At 40.1% G+C, this 16,436-nt stretch overlaps 3 protein-coding genes across 3 annotated transcripts; 1 reads left to right on the top strand and 2 right to left on the bottom strand.

Annotated features, from left to right (window-relative positions):
- Nucleotides 1-32: 32 nt before the first annotated feature.
- Nucleotides 33-2,970, bottom strand: snip1 (Smad nuclear interacting protein). The gene is made up of 4 exons (XM_051405830.1): nt 2,662-2,970; nt 2,278-2,401; nt 1,100-1,641; nt 33-979 (listed from the first exon to the last, which is right to left on the bottom strand). The coding sequence occupies exons 1-4, from the start codon at nt 2,820-2,822 to the stop codon at nt 721-723; spliced, it is 1,086 nt and encodes a 361-aa protein (XP_051261790.1). The 5' UTR covers nt 2,823-2,970; the 3' UTR covers nt 33-720.
- Nucleotides 2,971-3,249: 279 nt separating this feature from the next.
- Nucleotides 3,250-6,197, top strand: dnali1 (dynein, axonemal, light intermediate chain 1). The gene is made up of 6 exons (XM_051405831.1): nt 3,250-3,654; nt 4,430-4,560; nt 4,642-4,811; nt 5,054-5,232; nt 5,479-5,643; nt 5,747-6,197. Exons 1-6 carry the CDS (start codon nt 3,574-3,576, stop codon nt 5,780-5,782), a joined length of 762 nt encoding a protein of 253 aa, XP_051261791.1. The 5' UTR covers nt 3,250-3,573; the 3' UTR covers nt 5,783-6,197.
- On the bottom strand, nt 5,887-16,171 carry gnl2 (guanine nucleotide binding protein-like 2 (nucleolar)). The gene is made up of 16 exons (XM_051405829.1): nt 15,958-16,171; nt 15,421-15,505; nt 15,205-15,299; nt 14,129-14,268; nt 12,747-12,931; nt 12,567-12,633; nt 12,303-12,461; nt 12,087-12,200; nt 10,387-10,515; nt 9,169-9,273; nt 8,570-8,728; nt 7,932-8,039; nt 7,345-7,823; nt 6,864-6,949; nt 6,526-6,605; nt 5,887-6,363 (listed from the first exon to the last, which is right to left on the bottom strand). Exons 1-16 carry the CDS (start codon nt 16,019-16,021, stop codon nt 6,220-6,222), a joined length of 2,199 nt encoding a protein of 732 aa, XP_051261789.1. The 5' UTR covers nt 16,022-16,171; the 3' UTR covers nt 5,887-6,219.
- Between the last annotated feature and the right edge of the window lie 265 nt (nt 16,172-16,436).

Here is a 16,436-nt window from a genome sequence, read left to right as displayed (position 1 = left end):
AGGCATTTACATTAAAGACTCTTGAGACAATCCAAATTTTCACTGTCTTTATTTACAGTACATAAATGGAAATTTGCTATGAATGCTGTGGGATTCAGAGCAGACAAAAATAAAAGGGGAAGTCTTTAAATACACACAGCGTTGGTGCAAGGAAACTCACAACAGCACCAACTATTTTCCCTGCACTACAAAGCAAAAAAGGCAATATCATTACAAGTCGTATGTCTGTAACGTTTTACTCTGACAATAAGCGATGCTTATTAAACATAACTCTAGAGTTCACATTCCACGTATCATGTACATTGACACATATAGTCTGGACATAGACAAGACATCAGTCTTCAGCTAAACTTTGTACTCTGTGCTGTGATCCAAAAATATATAATGAACTATTGTACTTCGGCAAGATATCTTTATCTGGCACCAAGCACTTTGTATGGTGAGCACTGTCGGATGTGAGATCAGTCATGCATCACACGGACATTACACAATCAACCTGAGAATAGGAAGTCTTCTGTGAGACAGTTGTGGCAGGTTTAAGCAATAGTTCGGTAATTACAGAATATACAAACCAGCCTTGTTCCATTATTTTAAATGAAGTCCCACATTTACCAGTTCAATTAATTGTTCCATTCCCTGTAGAAACAACTATTTGATTAACACTAATGATGATGTTATCTAACCTGAATGAACTTGGGCAACACAGTCTATGGGAACGATTTACTCATCGAGGCCCTCGTCGTCCTCTTCCTCTTCCTGCTTGGCGTCCACCTCGGCTGTGTCTGAGAACTCGTGCAGGAGGACGTACTCGCGGCTGCTGAAGCCAAACTTGATAACGTCTTTTTCTTTGAGCTCGTAATAGCGCTGGGGATCTATGCGCTGGTTGTTCAGGTAGGTGCCGTTGCCAGAACCCAGGTCAATGATGTATGGCCTTACCCTGCGGCCAGGCGTGCCGTCTGCACGTGTAAACGCCACCAGTCTGTAGAGATGAAGACAGAAAGGTAGACATGTATTAATCATCCAAGTGTAATGCAACATGGAGTTAACGTTGACTAAATTATACAGATTGAGTAAAACACTGTAGCTGTTTTATTCTTACCTATACTGGAATACTGCATGTTGCTTGGAGCAGGATGGGTGGTCAATGGGGATATCAGCGATTTTTCTCTGACGCCCCAACAAATAGGCACTCTGTCTGTGAATGTACATGACTGGAAGAGGTTCATCATTCTTGAAAGGGTACAGTCGCCATCTGCGCTTGGGAATGCGAGCCTCGGGTGGCTCGTTGTACTTGATCACCACCCCCCGGAACGTGTTTGTATCTTCTGTCAGTGCCCCCGACAATTCAAAGTTGGGCTTCTCTTTGTCGGCAGGAGGTTCATTTGTGTCGTCACTCCCTCCTTCAGACCGACCGAAATCCTCTTCCTGGTTTTCTTCACGCCGCTGACGGTTTTCCCTACGCCGCTCATCATGCCGCTGTCTCTCGGCTTGTTGGGGGGCAAACGCGCCTCTTTCTCTCGGTCTGTCTCCGCCACGGTCTCTCTCCCGTGGTCTGTCTGATTCCCACCTGCTCCGCCTCTCCTCTGGCTGGTCATTTCTTCTCCTCCGCTCATCACCACTAGCCCGATGCTCCTCTCGCTCCTGTGTGATATTCGGTAAGACGGCAGTTAAAAAAAAAAAGATTATTAGTCCAGAGCAAATTGGCCATTACAGAGGTTATATTGTTACATTCACATTACATTAGATGCCAATAGCCACTGTAATACCAAATGGGTCTATGCCAGTGGGAAGTGATGTGTGTCAGTGGAACATGTGTGATATACACTATGAGGACCTTATACAAGTCCAGCAAGTGTACAAATAGTAAAAAAAAAGGGCACATGCCTGAAAGAATCAGTGGGAAGTCTGTCTGTCGCTGCATCTCAAAACATATCTTGCAGTTTTATTTCCAGCATGTCTTATCAATTTTTTATTATAATTGTTTGGATCCTATTGTTGGGTATTTTATTCATGAATCTTTGAAAAATATTTGAAAAAAAAAAATGTGTATTGCCTCATTGAGATCCTGAAATGTTTTATTCCAGGTTTAACCATGTGAAGCCCTTTATGATTATTATTATTATTATTATTATTATTATATGCCATAACACATGGAGAAACGACATGTCAGTAAAACAGTGAATCGCCATGTCGCCACTTTTCGGTCTTGGCGCATCTGTTGATTCTTATAAAGCTGCATTTGAATGTCGTTAATAATTTAGCCTAGAGCTTAATCACCCGCTTTATTTTGACATCTGCACCACGATGTGGACTTCTTCTGTTCCTGGGCGATCTGCTGCCTCGTCTGGCGGGAGAGGTCTCTCGTCTACCTGGCGAGCGGTCCCTAGTCCTGGCGGGTGACCTAGCAGTGGCACGAACAACACAAAGCGGGCTCTTACATTACTTTAAAAATACCCCCAAAAACATACAATCTATCTACTGAAAACCAAAACACTGGCTGTGGCTGCGTTTCTTAAACACTAGCAGCCAAAACAACATCTCTAGCTAATAAGTAGCCAACGCTTATGTTATGTCTGTCAAGGTAAAACAAATTAAAAAAAAGAAAAGGAAAAACACGTAAAAAAAATGATATGACGAATAATGAGTATATATCGATCATACCTGCTCGCTCTTCTCCTCTGTGGACTCGAGTTGCCGCTGGATCTCGACCTCGAGCGGCGGGATGTCTGTGGCCTAACCGGGCTCAGTGTCTCCTGCTTTATCTTCACTTTGGACTCCCGCTCCGGAGACTCCCTCCTCCGGTGTCGCTTCTCTTTGGTCATTTTAAAAATACACAAACGAATTCAACCGTCGTTGTGACTAGAGATACATCGTCTTCCCCCGCGATTTAAGTGTACAAAAACAAAAACAAAGGCAAACTCAAAAATTTCGCAATCACAAAGTTCGGCTGTTATGCGCGCTTCCGCTTCCGGTGGTACGCCGAGAATTTATGTCGGCATGGTCGCTGCCCACTTTTTTTTACATTGGTTCCGCCATTACCTCAGCCATAGGTTTGGTTAGGTTTAGGCATCTGTTTAATATACTGTCAATAGTTTAGGCACGATGAGTGAAACTGGTTAGGGTAAGAGTGCTAAGGTAGCCAATCAGAAGCAGAGTGGGACGGGTCATGACTTCACCACCCTGGAAAAAAAAAATGCTTATTTTGAATTAAGATTGAATAGGAACATGTTTCGCTTTTTAAAAAAAAATTTAAAAAAACCAACAGATCTTTCCCTTAAAAACCCATCAACAGTACATCTTGTGTAGTCTCTGTTTTGCTGATTAAAATAATAATTATGATAATAATAATAATAATAATAATAGTGAACCAACATTTGTGAAACGAACGGCTGATTCCAACCGGGCTAAAGTAAAATGGAACGCCGCGACGCTGTTGCCATGACGACGCAAACAGTGAGCCCGGACTTTAAACCAACATTTCGGTAACTGAAGCCCACACCGAGAAAGTTCTGGTGTTGGTGCATAGCTTCATTATTTTCATATATTAAAAAAAAGAAAACCCAAACAACGACAATGATTCCACCAGCCGACTCTCTTCTGAAATACGACAATCCCATTTTGGTCACCAAAAGCACAGACAGAAAATCACCAAAGGTGAGTTAACGTAGCAACGACTTCAGTTAACGTTAGTCGGTTAAACTAACGTCGGGAGGAGGACTGGAGTGATGTCTGGTGGGGAGGAGAAATACAGAAAATCAATATCAAAGGAAATAGAATATAATATTTACTACCTGGTGTGTGCCTATGGAAAGAAACAACAGCGTGGCACTTACCTCTGAAGTCACATGTCCTCCTAAACGTGTTATTGATAATTGGTGGACAAGTAACTTTAATTCTTGGGCTCACTTGTCTAACGTTAAATAACAAGTGCCAGAAAAAGCTTAATGTTAAGCTGAGCCATTGGTGTTTATTAAAGGAAATATATTAACTTACAAAACCTTTAAAATGTGGTGTTTTACAGCAAACTTAATCATATTTATATTATTTATTTTATTGTATGATGATACAGGTGTTGAATGTAAAAGGAACAATACTTACAGAAAGACATTGGCAGCTATAAAATAGGGGAAAAATTTAAGCTGCCTTATCTGCAGATGGTGCAAGCATTGACATTGCAGCAGCTACTTTATTTGCCTCTGTGTGGCAACATCAACATGACAACATATAACATGCCGCAGCTTGGTTGTGGAACAGGTCTGCCAATGTAAGTTATTAAGTGAGTTACCAGACAGCTCCATAAGGTGGGGAAATTATACATGACATATATAGGAAAATGTACTAGCCCTTTTAAAAATATAATTTAATTAGGATAGTTAACATTAAGTAAAGACAGTATATAATGTGTCACAGAAAATACTTTTCACTACAGGGACGCCCTTTGAGAGTGAGCCCTCAGCAGCCTGCTAACTCTACCCCTGTTCCACCACCTCCTAAACAAAAAGCCTCTGAGGCCACCAAGCAGGAAAATGAGGAGATTCTTAACACCATGCTTCCACCCAGGTATAGCTCTTCTCATCTACAATATATTAGTCAATAAAGCTCAAACCTCACCGACATTTATCTCAATTTTTGCTACTGCAGGGAATGGAAGGAGGGAAACCAACTGTGGGTGCAACAAGTGTCAAGTGCACCTTGTACAAGAACTGATGTTATTCACCTGGAGGAGCTGCTGGACACAAAGATACAGCAAAGGCAGGCCAGAGAAACCGGAATCTGTCCCGTCCGCAGGGAGCTCTATTCCCAGTGCTTTGGTAAGGAGGCTGGTGCTCAGAGGCCACTGTGGTTACAATAATAGACGAACACACCAACTTATACACAGAAGATACATAGAGAGAGCTAAAGAACATGTAGTTTTGTGATCAAAATGGCTGAATTTGAATCTTTTATCAGGCTTTCTTCTGTTGAAACAATGTTCCTATATTCCAATGAAGGCACATTTTCACACACACCATAAATTCAACTGTCTGATCTCCCAATTTTTTTTTTCTTTAAGATGAGCTGATCAGACAGGTGACCATCAACTGTGCTGAGAGGGGTCTGCTGCTGTTGCGGGTCAGAAATGAGATTCAGATGACTATTGCTGCCTACCAGACACTGTACGAAAGCAGCGTGGCTTTCGGTATGAGGAAAGCACTGCAGGCTGAACAGGGCAAGGCTGACACAGAGAAAAAAGTAAGGACATTTATGACTTCAGTCTAATCTGAAATTTTAACAATTGGCAATTAATAGATAGAGATTTAGTTTGCCACTCACCCAAAGCCATCAGAGTACAGTTAGGCTGTTTTTCAGCTAGGTATCCAGCAGAGAGCACCATTTCTCTTCAAGTGTTATTGTAAAATAAGGATGGCGGTAGTGCTCTTTATATAATTGATCCTGCATCTGGAACAAATTTACAAGTCTGTCTTATTACATGCCTAGATATCTGATCAAGAAAACGAGATACAAGACCTGAAGAAACAACTGAACGAACAGAAAGCGAAATGCGATGCAATTGAAAAGCGAGAAAATGAAAAGCGACAGGTGGAAGAAAAGAAGCATGCTGAAGAGATACAGTTCCTAAAGAGAACCAACCAGCAGCTCAAGGTGATGTTTCATAATTACATACCAAAAAAAATTAATTTTAATTTAGCACCAATAATAACTGCGTTGCTTGTCTTAACTTTTTACTATTTGTCTTCCTATTCAGAACCAACTGGAAGGGATCATTACACCAAAGAAGTAACTTCGACAAACAAGAACCAAGTGGCCATTTCCCAGTACAGAATGTTACTAAATCTATCTTTGTGTTTCTAAATGATATCAATTCATGTAAACTTTGCAAGAACGTATTTAGCAAATATTTTATTTATTTTTTCTATCAGCAAGGCATGACAAGTACAGTTGAAACAATGACCGTACATTTCTCTTGAACATCAAGAGAACATTACACCTGTATGTAAAAGATGAATGAAATGTCATTCAAAAACAGCTCTGGGTTGAAGAGGAAAAGAAAGTTAAAAAAGGCAAAATACAAACAGTCACGGTCAAGATAAGGCATAAAGTGGCCACTCAATAAAGACCATTTAACAGTTGTTAGCATTCCACCTTTATCAACTCTGTGTCCTTTTTGGCTAATTTAAATAAAGTTTTATTACATATGTTGTGTTTTACGACTCCAGTCTAGTGCTTTGATCTTTTTGCCTTTTGGCCTTCTGTGGTTGATGCTGGGGCCTTTCTGTTCTTATTCTTGTTTTTCACATTGTGTGTTTCATAATAGCGTACACCAACTCTCTTTGCCTTCTTAGCACGGTCCATCGCTCTTCTCTGTAGAGACGGATAAAGAGGAACAGAGAAAAAAGAAAATTATAATCTTCTGTAAAAAATGTTTTTCCATCTCCTGTTACCTCAGTAAGAGGAACAGGCATTTATCTAACATGTCTACTCAGAGAGATCTGTTTGACGTCAGGGAGAACAAACACTGCATACCTGTTTAGACGTCAGTTTGTGCGTCTGAGCAGACTCCTCGTCCTCCTCGGCCTTCCTCTTGTTACTCCTCTGGTTTGCAGCTGAACTCAGAGATAAACAAATGTAATGTCAGTTCCTGGCTGGATCTCAGTGTCAGCCTGACCTACCTAATAAGTATGGCTACAGGTAAATACTGTACAAATCTATATTTATGTATTTTGTGTCAAACCTGAGGTCATACCAGTAAGATACACCTGTGTGCTTTTCATGTTGTTCTTAATGACTGTAAGATTTTTTTCCCAAAATAATTTCTACATTCAACCCCATACAAAGTCATGACAAGCTTGTTGACTGACTACCTTTATTTTGTGCTTGCTTAGTTGCTGCTGCCACTTGTTTAGTCTTGATGTCTGTGAACGCTTTGTCAGAAAGTGCCTTAGGTATCCTGTCCAAAGAAAAAAGAAAGTAAATCATTACCCAGCAAAGCAAACAGTTTACTTCTGTCGGGATCTGCTGAAATGAACAGTAATTATATAGTGCTTAGAGTAACTATACAACTGTTATTTGACCTTTTCCTTCTTTATGTGGGCTGAAATTCAACAAGAGGAGATGCAGATTAAAGAACACAATGACATGCAAAAGTTATGGAAACAGGCCACTGATCAGTCAAACTGATGACTGCTAGTCCTCAGGGGCTTAAAGGCTGGTTAGCACGGACCACGTGGCATGCATGGCATCTCTGCCCAAAAACTTCATGTTGCTTTGCTGGATAAAAGAAGTTAGGGAAGTACACAAAACAAAGAAAATATGCGAGTGAGGTTTGGGTGAGAGAAAACGGACCGGATTGCAGAGAAGCGTTTGGATTTGGCCCGGTCGAGGAACTGCTTGTACTTGGAGATCTTCTCATCCAACGCACGAATCACCTCGCGTGAACTCTTGTTGCCGTTTGCCTTGCCAGTCTGAGCGGTGGTGGGCTCAGCGTCCTCAGTCTCTCCTTCGGCCGGTTCAACATCGGCCCTGTCTTCCTCTCCACCTTCTTCTTCTTCTTCCTCCTCCTCACCGTCTCCCTCGCCCTCAGAGCCGGAGAGGTCAGACATGTCAAGGTCAGGCATCTCCACAGGATCTAAGTCTTCCTCTGTGAACTCAGGTGCCACATTGATCTTGCCGAAGTTCTGTCGCACATTAGCCAGAATCTTCTGGACTTGCTCTTTCTGTCTCTGCTGCCGTTCCTCTGAGATAGCATCCGGATTGTCTGGCTGTTCCTCCTGCACATTCTCAACAGCTTCGGAGGGTCCTTCAACTGCCAATGGTCCCATGTCCTAGAAAAGTGACAGAAACAAAACACAGGTTGACACACAGGCCACAGGTTTGTTTAGGAAAGAGTAGGAAAAAAAAAAACACTGGTAGAAAATTCAGTAAACTCTTACCTCTTGATCTCCCTCAGGTCCAGGGGGTTTCACAAAAAAGGGGATACGTCCTCTCTGCCAATCATTCAACACCATTTTGGAGACCGTGGACAGATCTGGCTCACCACCCTGTACAATACCACAAACACATTCAGGCTTCAGATATAATTTAAAGTCATCAAGAGTACAGCACATAATATATGTGAAAGAACATATTGTATAGACTCATACATAAATAATCCCTCTCAATCATCACTTATGACCTACTAGAAGTGTTTGGCAGTGTCTATTAGACTCTCCCTGTATTTTCTTATTATTTTCCTGTGTTCAGGACAATTCTTGGGCAGCACGTGGGATGTGAGCGTCAAACACTGTCTGTCACTGATGTATAAAGAGCTGCAGGTCTCTGTGTCTGACTGAGACCGTGTGCTTTGGCGCAGTCATACAAAATATGGCAATGTGGCTTTTTCCTGCATTTACAAACAGCATCTGACAAATTCTACTCAATATGCCGTAAGTTTTGTTTGATGACAATATTCTCTGCTTATTAAAACCTTTATGACAGATTTGTATGAAATAAATAAATAGAAAAAAAACTTGTGGCAAAGCAGTTTTAACAGACGGTCAAACTTGGAATCTGAATGTAGGAACATTCAGACCTTTAGAAGTTTCCCAGTGCGAAATGCCAGTTTCTCAAGAAAGTCTTCAGCAGAGTTCCAAGTGGGGATGCGGTAGGTCTTCTGAATGTATTCTGGCTTGGCCCGCTCCAGTACTGCCCCAATGTGCTCTTCTGGGTTCCTGATCTTCTCCACTTGAACCTTTGCGAGGAAGGGGAAGAAAAAGGCGTGCAATTTAAGATACGAACCTGCAACCTTTCAGTTACGGGGACTACATGTTAAACCTAGGAACTGGAAAAAGGATTCGGAGGATTACAATCATAGCTGATCAAGGCATTTTTTAAACGGCGGGGTATTAGCAAAAGGAATCCAATTCCAATTCTATGTTTATTGCACTCCAGATCCTCAAGCTGTCAAAAATGCCACATTAACAGTTGGTGGATTATCCTGAGTAACTGGGATGTTGTTTCTGGAAAGATATAATGCTGTTTCAGATGCTACCGTTTTTCAGTGTGATGAGAAGCAAGAAATGACATTTCATTCACCTCCACTGTACTGACATATTGTACTGGGGTGGACATATGCGAGGCAGATAAGACGAAACATTGGTACACAAAAGTGAAGATTAAAGACGGACTTACCACTCCTTTCAAGACGATATCAGATTCACTGTCTTCTGAAGGGTAGACAACACCAGGACAGTCAATGAGGAAGATGCGCCTCATCAAAGTGATGTACTGCCACACCTAAAAAAGGAAGGAGATCAATGCTGTCTGTATGGTCAAATCATTTCAGTTTCACATGAGCTTATTAAAATTTATATCATCTTGTTTGTACTTAATGATACAAATTTTGGCAGAGCAGAGCAAAGACTGTTTTGAGTCTGGCCAAGAACTGTGGTAACGGCTTCCTTTCTTTTCATGCGAGAAACAACTATTCCCTTCCATGACTGGTTCATCAGACAGAGGGATTGTAATGTAACTTTTCACGCAAACATAAACTCCCCTTCCAGTCCAACAAAGGAGGAATGAGGGTCACAGCAGTGCTGTGGATCATGAACTTGTTTGGATGTCATCAAACAGTGTTGAGTATGTGATGAGAATCAAAGACAAGGTGAAAGATAAAGCAGTGCTGGCGGAAGGCCCATCAGATTCATTTGATAGGTGTGCAAAAAAAAAATATCTCCCCTCTGTTGTGGTCCAAGTTCACAGCTTTGGCAAGCACGGAAAAGGAAAGATATTTTCCCTTTCTTTCCCCTTGACCTTGCTTTGGACAATGGGGTTTTCAGACCCTTGTTCGTTTCCAAACAGGATAAACAGGCCCAGAGAGAGGAAATTAAAGATAAAAATGGTTGTTGCTCTTTCTCTTGGCCTAGTCTCAACTTAGATTTTCAGTTATATAGTTAAGAACATGGAGCAGACTACTTCTGTTGTTGCAGCTATCAACAATTACCAAGTTAAGAAGAACATGTATGGTTTTACCTCACATCACCTCCCCATTGAACCAAACCTCACTATACAATTTTCAAAAATGCTATTTGCGTCTTTGTTCCTATTTTTCACGTTTTATTTGCAGTGTTTCTTTACTACCTGTCAGATCTTATTTGTATTTAGTGTAAATGTAAACCACAATCTGTAGAAACATGGTGGTTCAACATGGAGGACTCCTGTTCAGGTGATTATACACTAATGAAAACATAGTTATGGATATTATATTCCATTAAATTTGACAGACCTTTAAATAAAACATTTACAGGACTGCCCACTGCAGTGATCATAAGACAGACATTGCATGGCTCACTTTGCTCTGTTGCATATCACAGGTTTAAATTTAGTTTGCATGGTTGAGATGAACCTTACCTTTGTTTCCCCAGCAAGAGGTGCCACATTGCAGACCTTCTTAGACCGCAGTGTGTTGATGACTGAGCTTTTTCCCACATTTGGATAGCCAATGAAACCCACACTTATTTGTTTCTTGTCTGTGTGGAGCTGCGGGAGACAAAAAATAAAGTGTTTTGTTTCCTAAACAACAGTCTCAGGCACTCCTCAGTTCATGGAGGTAATTTTAGATGGGGCTTTGGGGCCATTAGCAATAAAAAGCTAACTTGTTACCAGTCCAGAATTTCAGTTTAGTATGTTCAAAACACATAGCAAAGGATATGTTTAGAAGGATTTTTTATGTAAACAAGACAATCACTTACAATCTCAAACCTTTTAAAATGGGAGGTATAACCATATTTTATTTTTGTCCCAGGAGGTAAACTCTAAAGGCTGTTTTGGAACAGGTTTTTTCACCTTGTTATCTCCAGACTTTTTGGTGAATGTGGTCCAACAGAGAAAAACATTTACAAGGAAAAAAAACAGAATTTTTTTTCTGTGTCTTTCTCATAAAAGCCCTTTTAAATCACAATATTAAATCTAACAAGAACATTCCATTTCAATATCAAACCCTTTTCACAACCCTGTCTTTCAGATCTTTTAAGTCTCATGCTTTCACAAACACACATCTATTCCACAGCCACTACGTAACTTTGTATGTTTAGGTCTGGGTGGGTGATACAGAAAAAAACAGTTCATCACAGTAAAAGGTAATGGTTATACGAAGTTAGAGTAGAGTATATAGAGTATATGTAATTTTGGAAATTTGATTAAGGAACTCTTTTAAAATAAAATGTTTGAGAATGTCTTTGACTAATCTGTTGAATTAAATATGTGACAAATCAAGGTACTTCATCATCACACTGATGCATGTATCCTGACTATAATGTTATAAGGCAGTCCTGCTTGAACTGATATAAACTGACTTGTTCAAGTCCAAATGTAATATTCAAATTAATTTTCAACATTCATGACTATAACCATAACCTGTGTTGTGCAACAATAAACAAGAACTCAGTTCTCACACAGGTTAAAATAAACTAGTTCACATAGTTCATGTTCATTTCTTGCTTTACAACGTTTGTACAATTTGACTTGGGTGGAGGAACTTTGTGGCTGTTGGTTCGTGGTCTTACTCTTTGTTAATGATTTCTTGTGATCATCATTCACTTAATGAGCCAGTTTTCCACCGTTTTGTTTTCCTCTCTCAGCGGTGCGTCAATGTAATAGCTCAATTTCCATGGGACCTACTGCGGGTCCTGGAGACTCACTACATCAAAAACCTATCAACATCACTGCACTATAGGGCTTACTTCTGGAATGGGCAAAATAATGAGGACTAAAGAGAATTAAACCCCAAGAACACACACACACACCCTAAATTATAGCTAGTACTTTTGGTTTTCATACATAAATCTATAAATCTTTTACATGAGTAAATAGTACACTCATAAATGCAAGGGCTTGCAATTTGACAAGCCAAAGCCTTAAATTAAAAAGCAAAGAAATAGATATGTTCCACAGAAGATGATGATGAAGATAATAAGCTAAGGGACATAAAGGCAAAAAGCTGTGGTATCTGTGATTGTTATTGGATCAGTCAATGGTTTAGTCTAATGACAAATAATATTTAGAACAATATAACCATGTTTTGATAGTTTGAATTTGAAGCATGTGCTTACCTTGCCAAACTGCCTAAGCAGCTGGATGAGGGAGCCCTTACCAAACGAGTTAGTGAGGCTGGCATGGAAAGCCAGAGTGGGGTACTCTTGGGACAAAACGGCTACCCACCGTTTCTGGTTCATATTTTAGTGGAGACAAAGAGTCAGTCATACAGTAAGAAACATTACTTCAAGCCAAATGGGGAACCAAAGATGAACATTTTGTAAATTTCTTACCGTAACCCAGGTGGGGATGAGGTCACACTTGTTTAAGACAAAGATCAGATGTTTCCAGGGTTTCTCCTTCTTCATATATCCCTCTATGCTCTTGGAGCGTGTTCCCATAGGATCACGAGCATCCAGCACTTGGATGATGACATCAGATGAGTCAATTACCTATTGCAATAAAACAGTCAACAATGCGGAATGAGCCCGTAATATTTCAGTGTACCAACTCTACATCAATATAAAAGGCACACTACTGAGGGGAGGAAATGATACCTTGTAAAGTTCTCCCCAGATCCTCTTGGACTGACCCTTTTTGAAGATTTCCTCACGGACTTCCTCCCTGTTGTAAAATGAGAACAAATGTTTTTCTGTGTTTAAATATGAAAATTCAGCAGCCACAGTAGCCAGTAGAGCCAGTGGAATTCATTGATTATAATCTTCAAATAGTCTTACCGAACCCCAGTGTCCTCGACCACCAGGTCTTTGTCCTTGTCTGCATCATAGCTCTGGGAAGAGGCCTCAGCCTGTTCTATGAGGTCCTTCACATCCCCCACCATGAGACTGGGCTTCTTTCTCTGAGCCTTGGGCCCAAACGTGGTCTCAAAACCCTCTGTGTCTAGAATGTGCACCTTGGAGTTCTGCGGGTGTAGAAACAGAAGGCAAAAAATTTGACTTACAACTCTAACTGTTTTTTTTTAAAAAAAAATCAACAGTAATTGTCAGTGTGGATCTGTTATGACCGGAAGGATTGGTCGTCATTAAAAAAAAAAAAATTAGGCCACATCTTACAGTTGGACTGCAGAAGTGATAACACACAGTACAGCAGTGTTGTATTGACATATATGGTCAACAGAAGGAAAGGTTTTTGTCGGTGTTACAACAGTTCTTCCAGAGGTTTGAGACAGAATCACAGAACACATTCATACAGTAAACAGAAGACTCAAATATGTAACAACTGAGCCAACAAAACAGGCAAGCATGTGCCAGGAATGATTAAGTGTTCCTGTGATCTTAAATCACAAGCCATACCTCTATTGCAACACTGCCACAAAGGGTGTGGGGGGGGCGACGACAAACAGTTTACAGGGTTTGGCAGAAACAATGCTGTTTAAAGCTTCAGGTTGCTAAGATCTTTTCCAGGGCTCCCTAATTATTTGAAAAAGCATTTACCCTACAGAACCTCAAACTCTGGTTGAATTTATCGGAATTTTTGGAATAAAATTATTCCACTGGTCAATCAAAGGTCCTACATCAAAACAAAATGATATTTTTTTTTTCGGTCAGGAATTAGCTATAACCCTGTTAGTAATTGAGTCTTCCCTAACATTAACTATTTAGGTGCTTTAAACTCTGAAAGGCGAGAGACTACAGCGTATATATAAAATTAAAAAGACTGAAACGGACCCAATAATAGGTTGGAAGAGAACTAGAAGAACTGGATGTTATTTTGAATCGTGTTGGTTATGGGGTGGAAAAGTTAAAGCCTGGCAAAGTGAAACTCTCCCATGCCAATCACAGTGCCAGTACATTCAGGGTCACAGTGGGGCATAGTGAAAATTGAATGAGGATTAAAGTGAGGCCTCATGTTCATCTCACCTCATAAAACAGAGGAAAACAGAGGTATGACTCTCATCTGCATTGCATGATATAAACCAGTTAAAATGTCAATAGCTTTATATGCCCAGTATACTCATAAGATTTATTAAAGGTGTAAATTCTCATAAACAATGCATACCCCCGATGGAGAGCCCTCCTACTATCGGACAAAATATAGAAAAATAAAAATCACTTTCTTCATTATACAGTAAACAAAGGTTTATACCCTTTATACTCACATGTGCTTTGACTCTATCATGCAAGAGAGACATGGGGAGTTTGCTTTGTCTCATCACTACACGATATGGATCCTTCTGTACTGCTCCCATCTCTTCTTGGAACTTCTGGAGGGACGACTGCTTGATCACACGGGTATTTGCTGAAACACAGAATGTGCAAATGCAACATGTGACCTGTTAAGTTTAGATTTCCCATTTTCTATCACATTTATAACCCCGTATTAGTTTCCCAATTTGCCCTCACACTCTCTCGCTATTGTTGTTCTCAATTTTCACACAAAATGAAGAAAACTACTGAGTTGTGCTGAACGGATATCCCTGACAACAAGTTATCTGAGAAGTAACGCGAGTACACATTTTTGGATTTGACACCACAGATGTAAAAATGATGTATAAAGTTCAGGATCTTTTCTGACATTGTAAATTAACAACATTACATCACTGCATTTGAATTAATGAAAACTAATTACATGGTACTGCTCATTTGTTTCAACTTTTTTTTTTTTTTTTTTAAAGTGACAGGCCTTTATCCATCATCAGATCGTTCCGCTCGCACTGGTTGTTCTGAATGCTTCTTACGATCGAACCTGACTAATCTACAGAATTCTTGTTAATTATGTGGTGATACAGCCAAAATCACCTGACTGTGGTAGTTTGTCAGTGATGCATTTAACTCAAAGCGCCTGAAATAGGTTGCAATATTTTCAACATGAACGTTTTAATAAAGGTGGCACAGAATGTTAAAAACCCATACACCTTCAAGTTGTTCATGTGGGAGAAATCCATGTGTTCAGCGTTGTCTTGCCTATTACTAAACGTGAACACATTAATCTATAATGATGAATGAATGATAAAGATGATGAAGAAGCAAGTATTTTACAAATTATCTGTACTTCCCCAAACAGTATTACATTCTCAAAGTTGTTGTTCCTGATCTTGAAAGTAAAATAACCTCCTAAGGGCCACATTTAGTAATATAGTTTCCCTCTACAAAGACAGACACTATACTGACAGCTTCCACAGCAGGCACTGATATATCATACACAACATATACAAAGGTAAGGAAGTTCACTCACCAAACCATTTGATGTTCGGTTCAACTCTGGCTACGGTTCCTGGAGCCACAGTGGACTGGTACTGTAAAGGTTTTATGACTTTTCCACGGTTATTACTGTGAACAGAAGATCAGCGTCAGTGTAAACATAGCACAGCTGTTACATTTCACTGCCACTTGGAAAATCTGCCAATCAGCCAGATCACAAGAATAACAAGAAGTCTTTTTCATCAATTACCATCTTTGCTTTTGTCTGTACATATTCAGACGCTTGATAGTGGATCGGTCCCTCATGTTGTTCCCACCGGCACCTTTGGCTCGATCTGTGAAATATGGTTACTTAAATGATTTATCTGGTCAACAACACACAGCTTGTATCAGGATATAATGACTTTTCAAGAGCAGCATCAACAGACATCTTATAACAGTGTAAGACTACTATAATAGACAAAGCTGTTTGCAGACTTTAAGAACAATTAGTAGAAACACTTCCACCAGACATCAGTATTCCCATCACAGTGGAAAGTGCCACATTTAAAAGGCCTATCTCTACCAATGCTGCGTGTGTTTAACAGTAGCTGAAGTTATGGTTAACTTAAAACAAGAGCTTCATAGTTCATCTTGACACAGTGCACTCTCAGTGTTGGTGACTAGTTTAATTTAACAAAAGGACAAATAACCCAGAAACGTCTTTTTCAGAGAATAATATCACACGGCTAGCAACGATTAGCATTAGCTGTAAACAAACAGTGTGGCTAATGGGGAGTTAGCTCACCAGGGTTGCTGCTGGACGACGAGGGGTTTATCGACATTTTCCCCTTGAACTGAGGCTTCACCATTTTGACTGCTTAGTCGGCAAAAGCCTTCCCAGGACAGAATAACCAGAGAGCACACGAATGTGTCTGAAAGCTGATGTATAGTTGCTGTTTCTCCCTTCAGCTCCAAACCGTACACCGTACACGTGTTGATACGGTGAAACCGGAAGAACGTCATCGAAGGAACGACAGCGAGAAGAACCAATCAGAGAGCTCCTGTGAGAAGCACTGGCACTGTTGGTTTGACGTTATGTTGAGATGGGATAGATGTTGAGTTGCGGGGAATATGTGGGCTCTTGTGTAAGATTAACAGTTGTTAATGTGAAATGACAGCGTTTAAAATGTGGAAAGGTCATTTTAGGATTCATTCTGAAATTAACTGTATGTGTTACAAATAGATTTACAAGTAGTTTCATTTATAAAAAATATATAACAAGTC

Source organism: Dicentrarchus labrax, unplaced genomic scaffold (assembly GCF_905237075.1).
Source record: "Dicentrarchus labrax unplaced genomic scaffold, dlabrax2021, whole genome shotgun sequence".
In the NCBI taxonomy this organism is placed as follows: domain Eukaryota; kingdom Metazoa; phylum Chordata; class Actinopteri; family Moronidae; genus Dicentrarchus; species Dicentrarchus labrax.
The sequence above is the reverse complement of the archived record's forward strand: the minus strand, read 5'-3'. Positions and strand labels throughout refer to the sequence as shown.

Excerpts from the sequence above, each read along its gene's own strand:
- snip1 (XM_051405830.1), bottom strand. The coding sequence starts at position 2,822 with ATGACCAAAGAGAAGCGACACCGGAGGAGGGAGTCTCCGGAGCGGGAG. Across the intron at positions 2,402-2,661 it reads CAGAGGAGAAGAGCGAGCAG|GTCACCCGCCAGGACTAGGG; the intron begins GTATGATCGATA and ends TGCCACTGCTAG. Across the intron at positions 980-1,099 it reads CATGCAGTATTCCAGTATAG|ACTGGTGGCGTTTACACGTG; the intron begins GTAAGAATAAAA and ends TCATCTCTACAG.
- dnali1 (XM_051405831.1), top strand. The coding sequence starts at position 3,574 with ATGATTCCACCAGCCGACTCTCTTCTGAAATACGACAATCCCATTTTG. Across the intron at positions 4,561-4,641 it reads AACACCATGCTTCCACCCAG|GGAATGGAAGGAGGGAAACC; the intron begins GTATAGCTCTTC and ends TTGCTACTGCAG. Across the intron at positions 5,644-5,746 it reads GAACCAACCAGCAGCTCAAG|AACCAACTGGAAGGGATCAT; the intron begins GTGATGTTTCAT and ends CTTCCTATTCAG.
- gnl2 (XM_051405829.1), bottom strand. The coding sequence starts at position 16,021 with ATGGTGAAGCCTCAGTTCAAGGGGAAAATGTCGATAAACCCCTCGTCG. Across the intron at positions 9,274-10,386 it reads CTCTTGCTGGGGAAACAAAG|GTGTGGCAGTACATCACTTT; the intron begins GTAAGGTTCATC and ends TTCCTTTTTTAG. Across the intron at positions 8,040-8,569 it reads GCACTGGGAAACTTCTAAAG|GGTGGTGAGCCAGATCTGTC; the intron begins GTCTGAATGTTC and ends GGTATTGTACAG.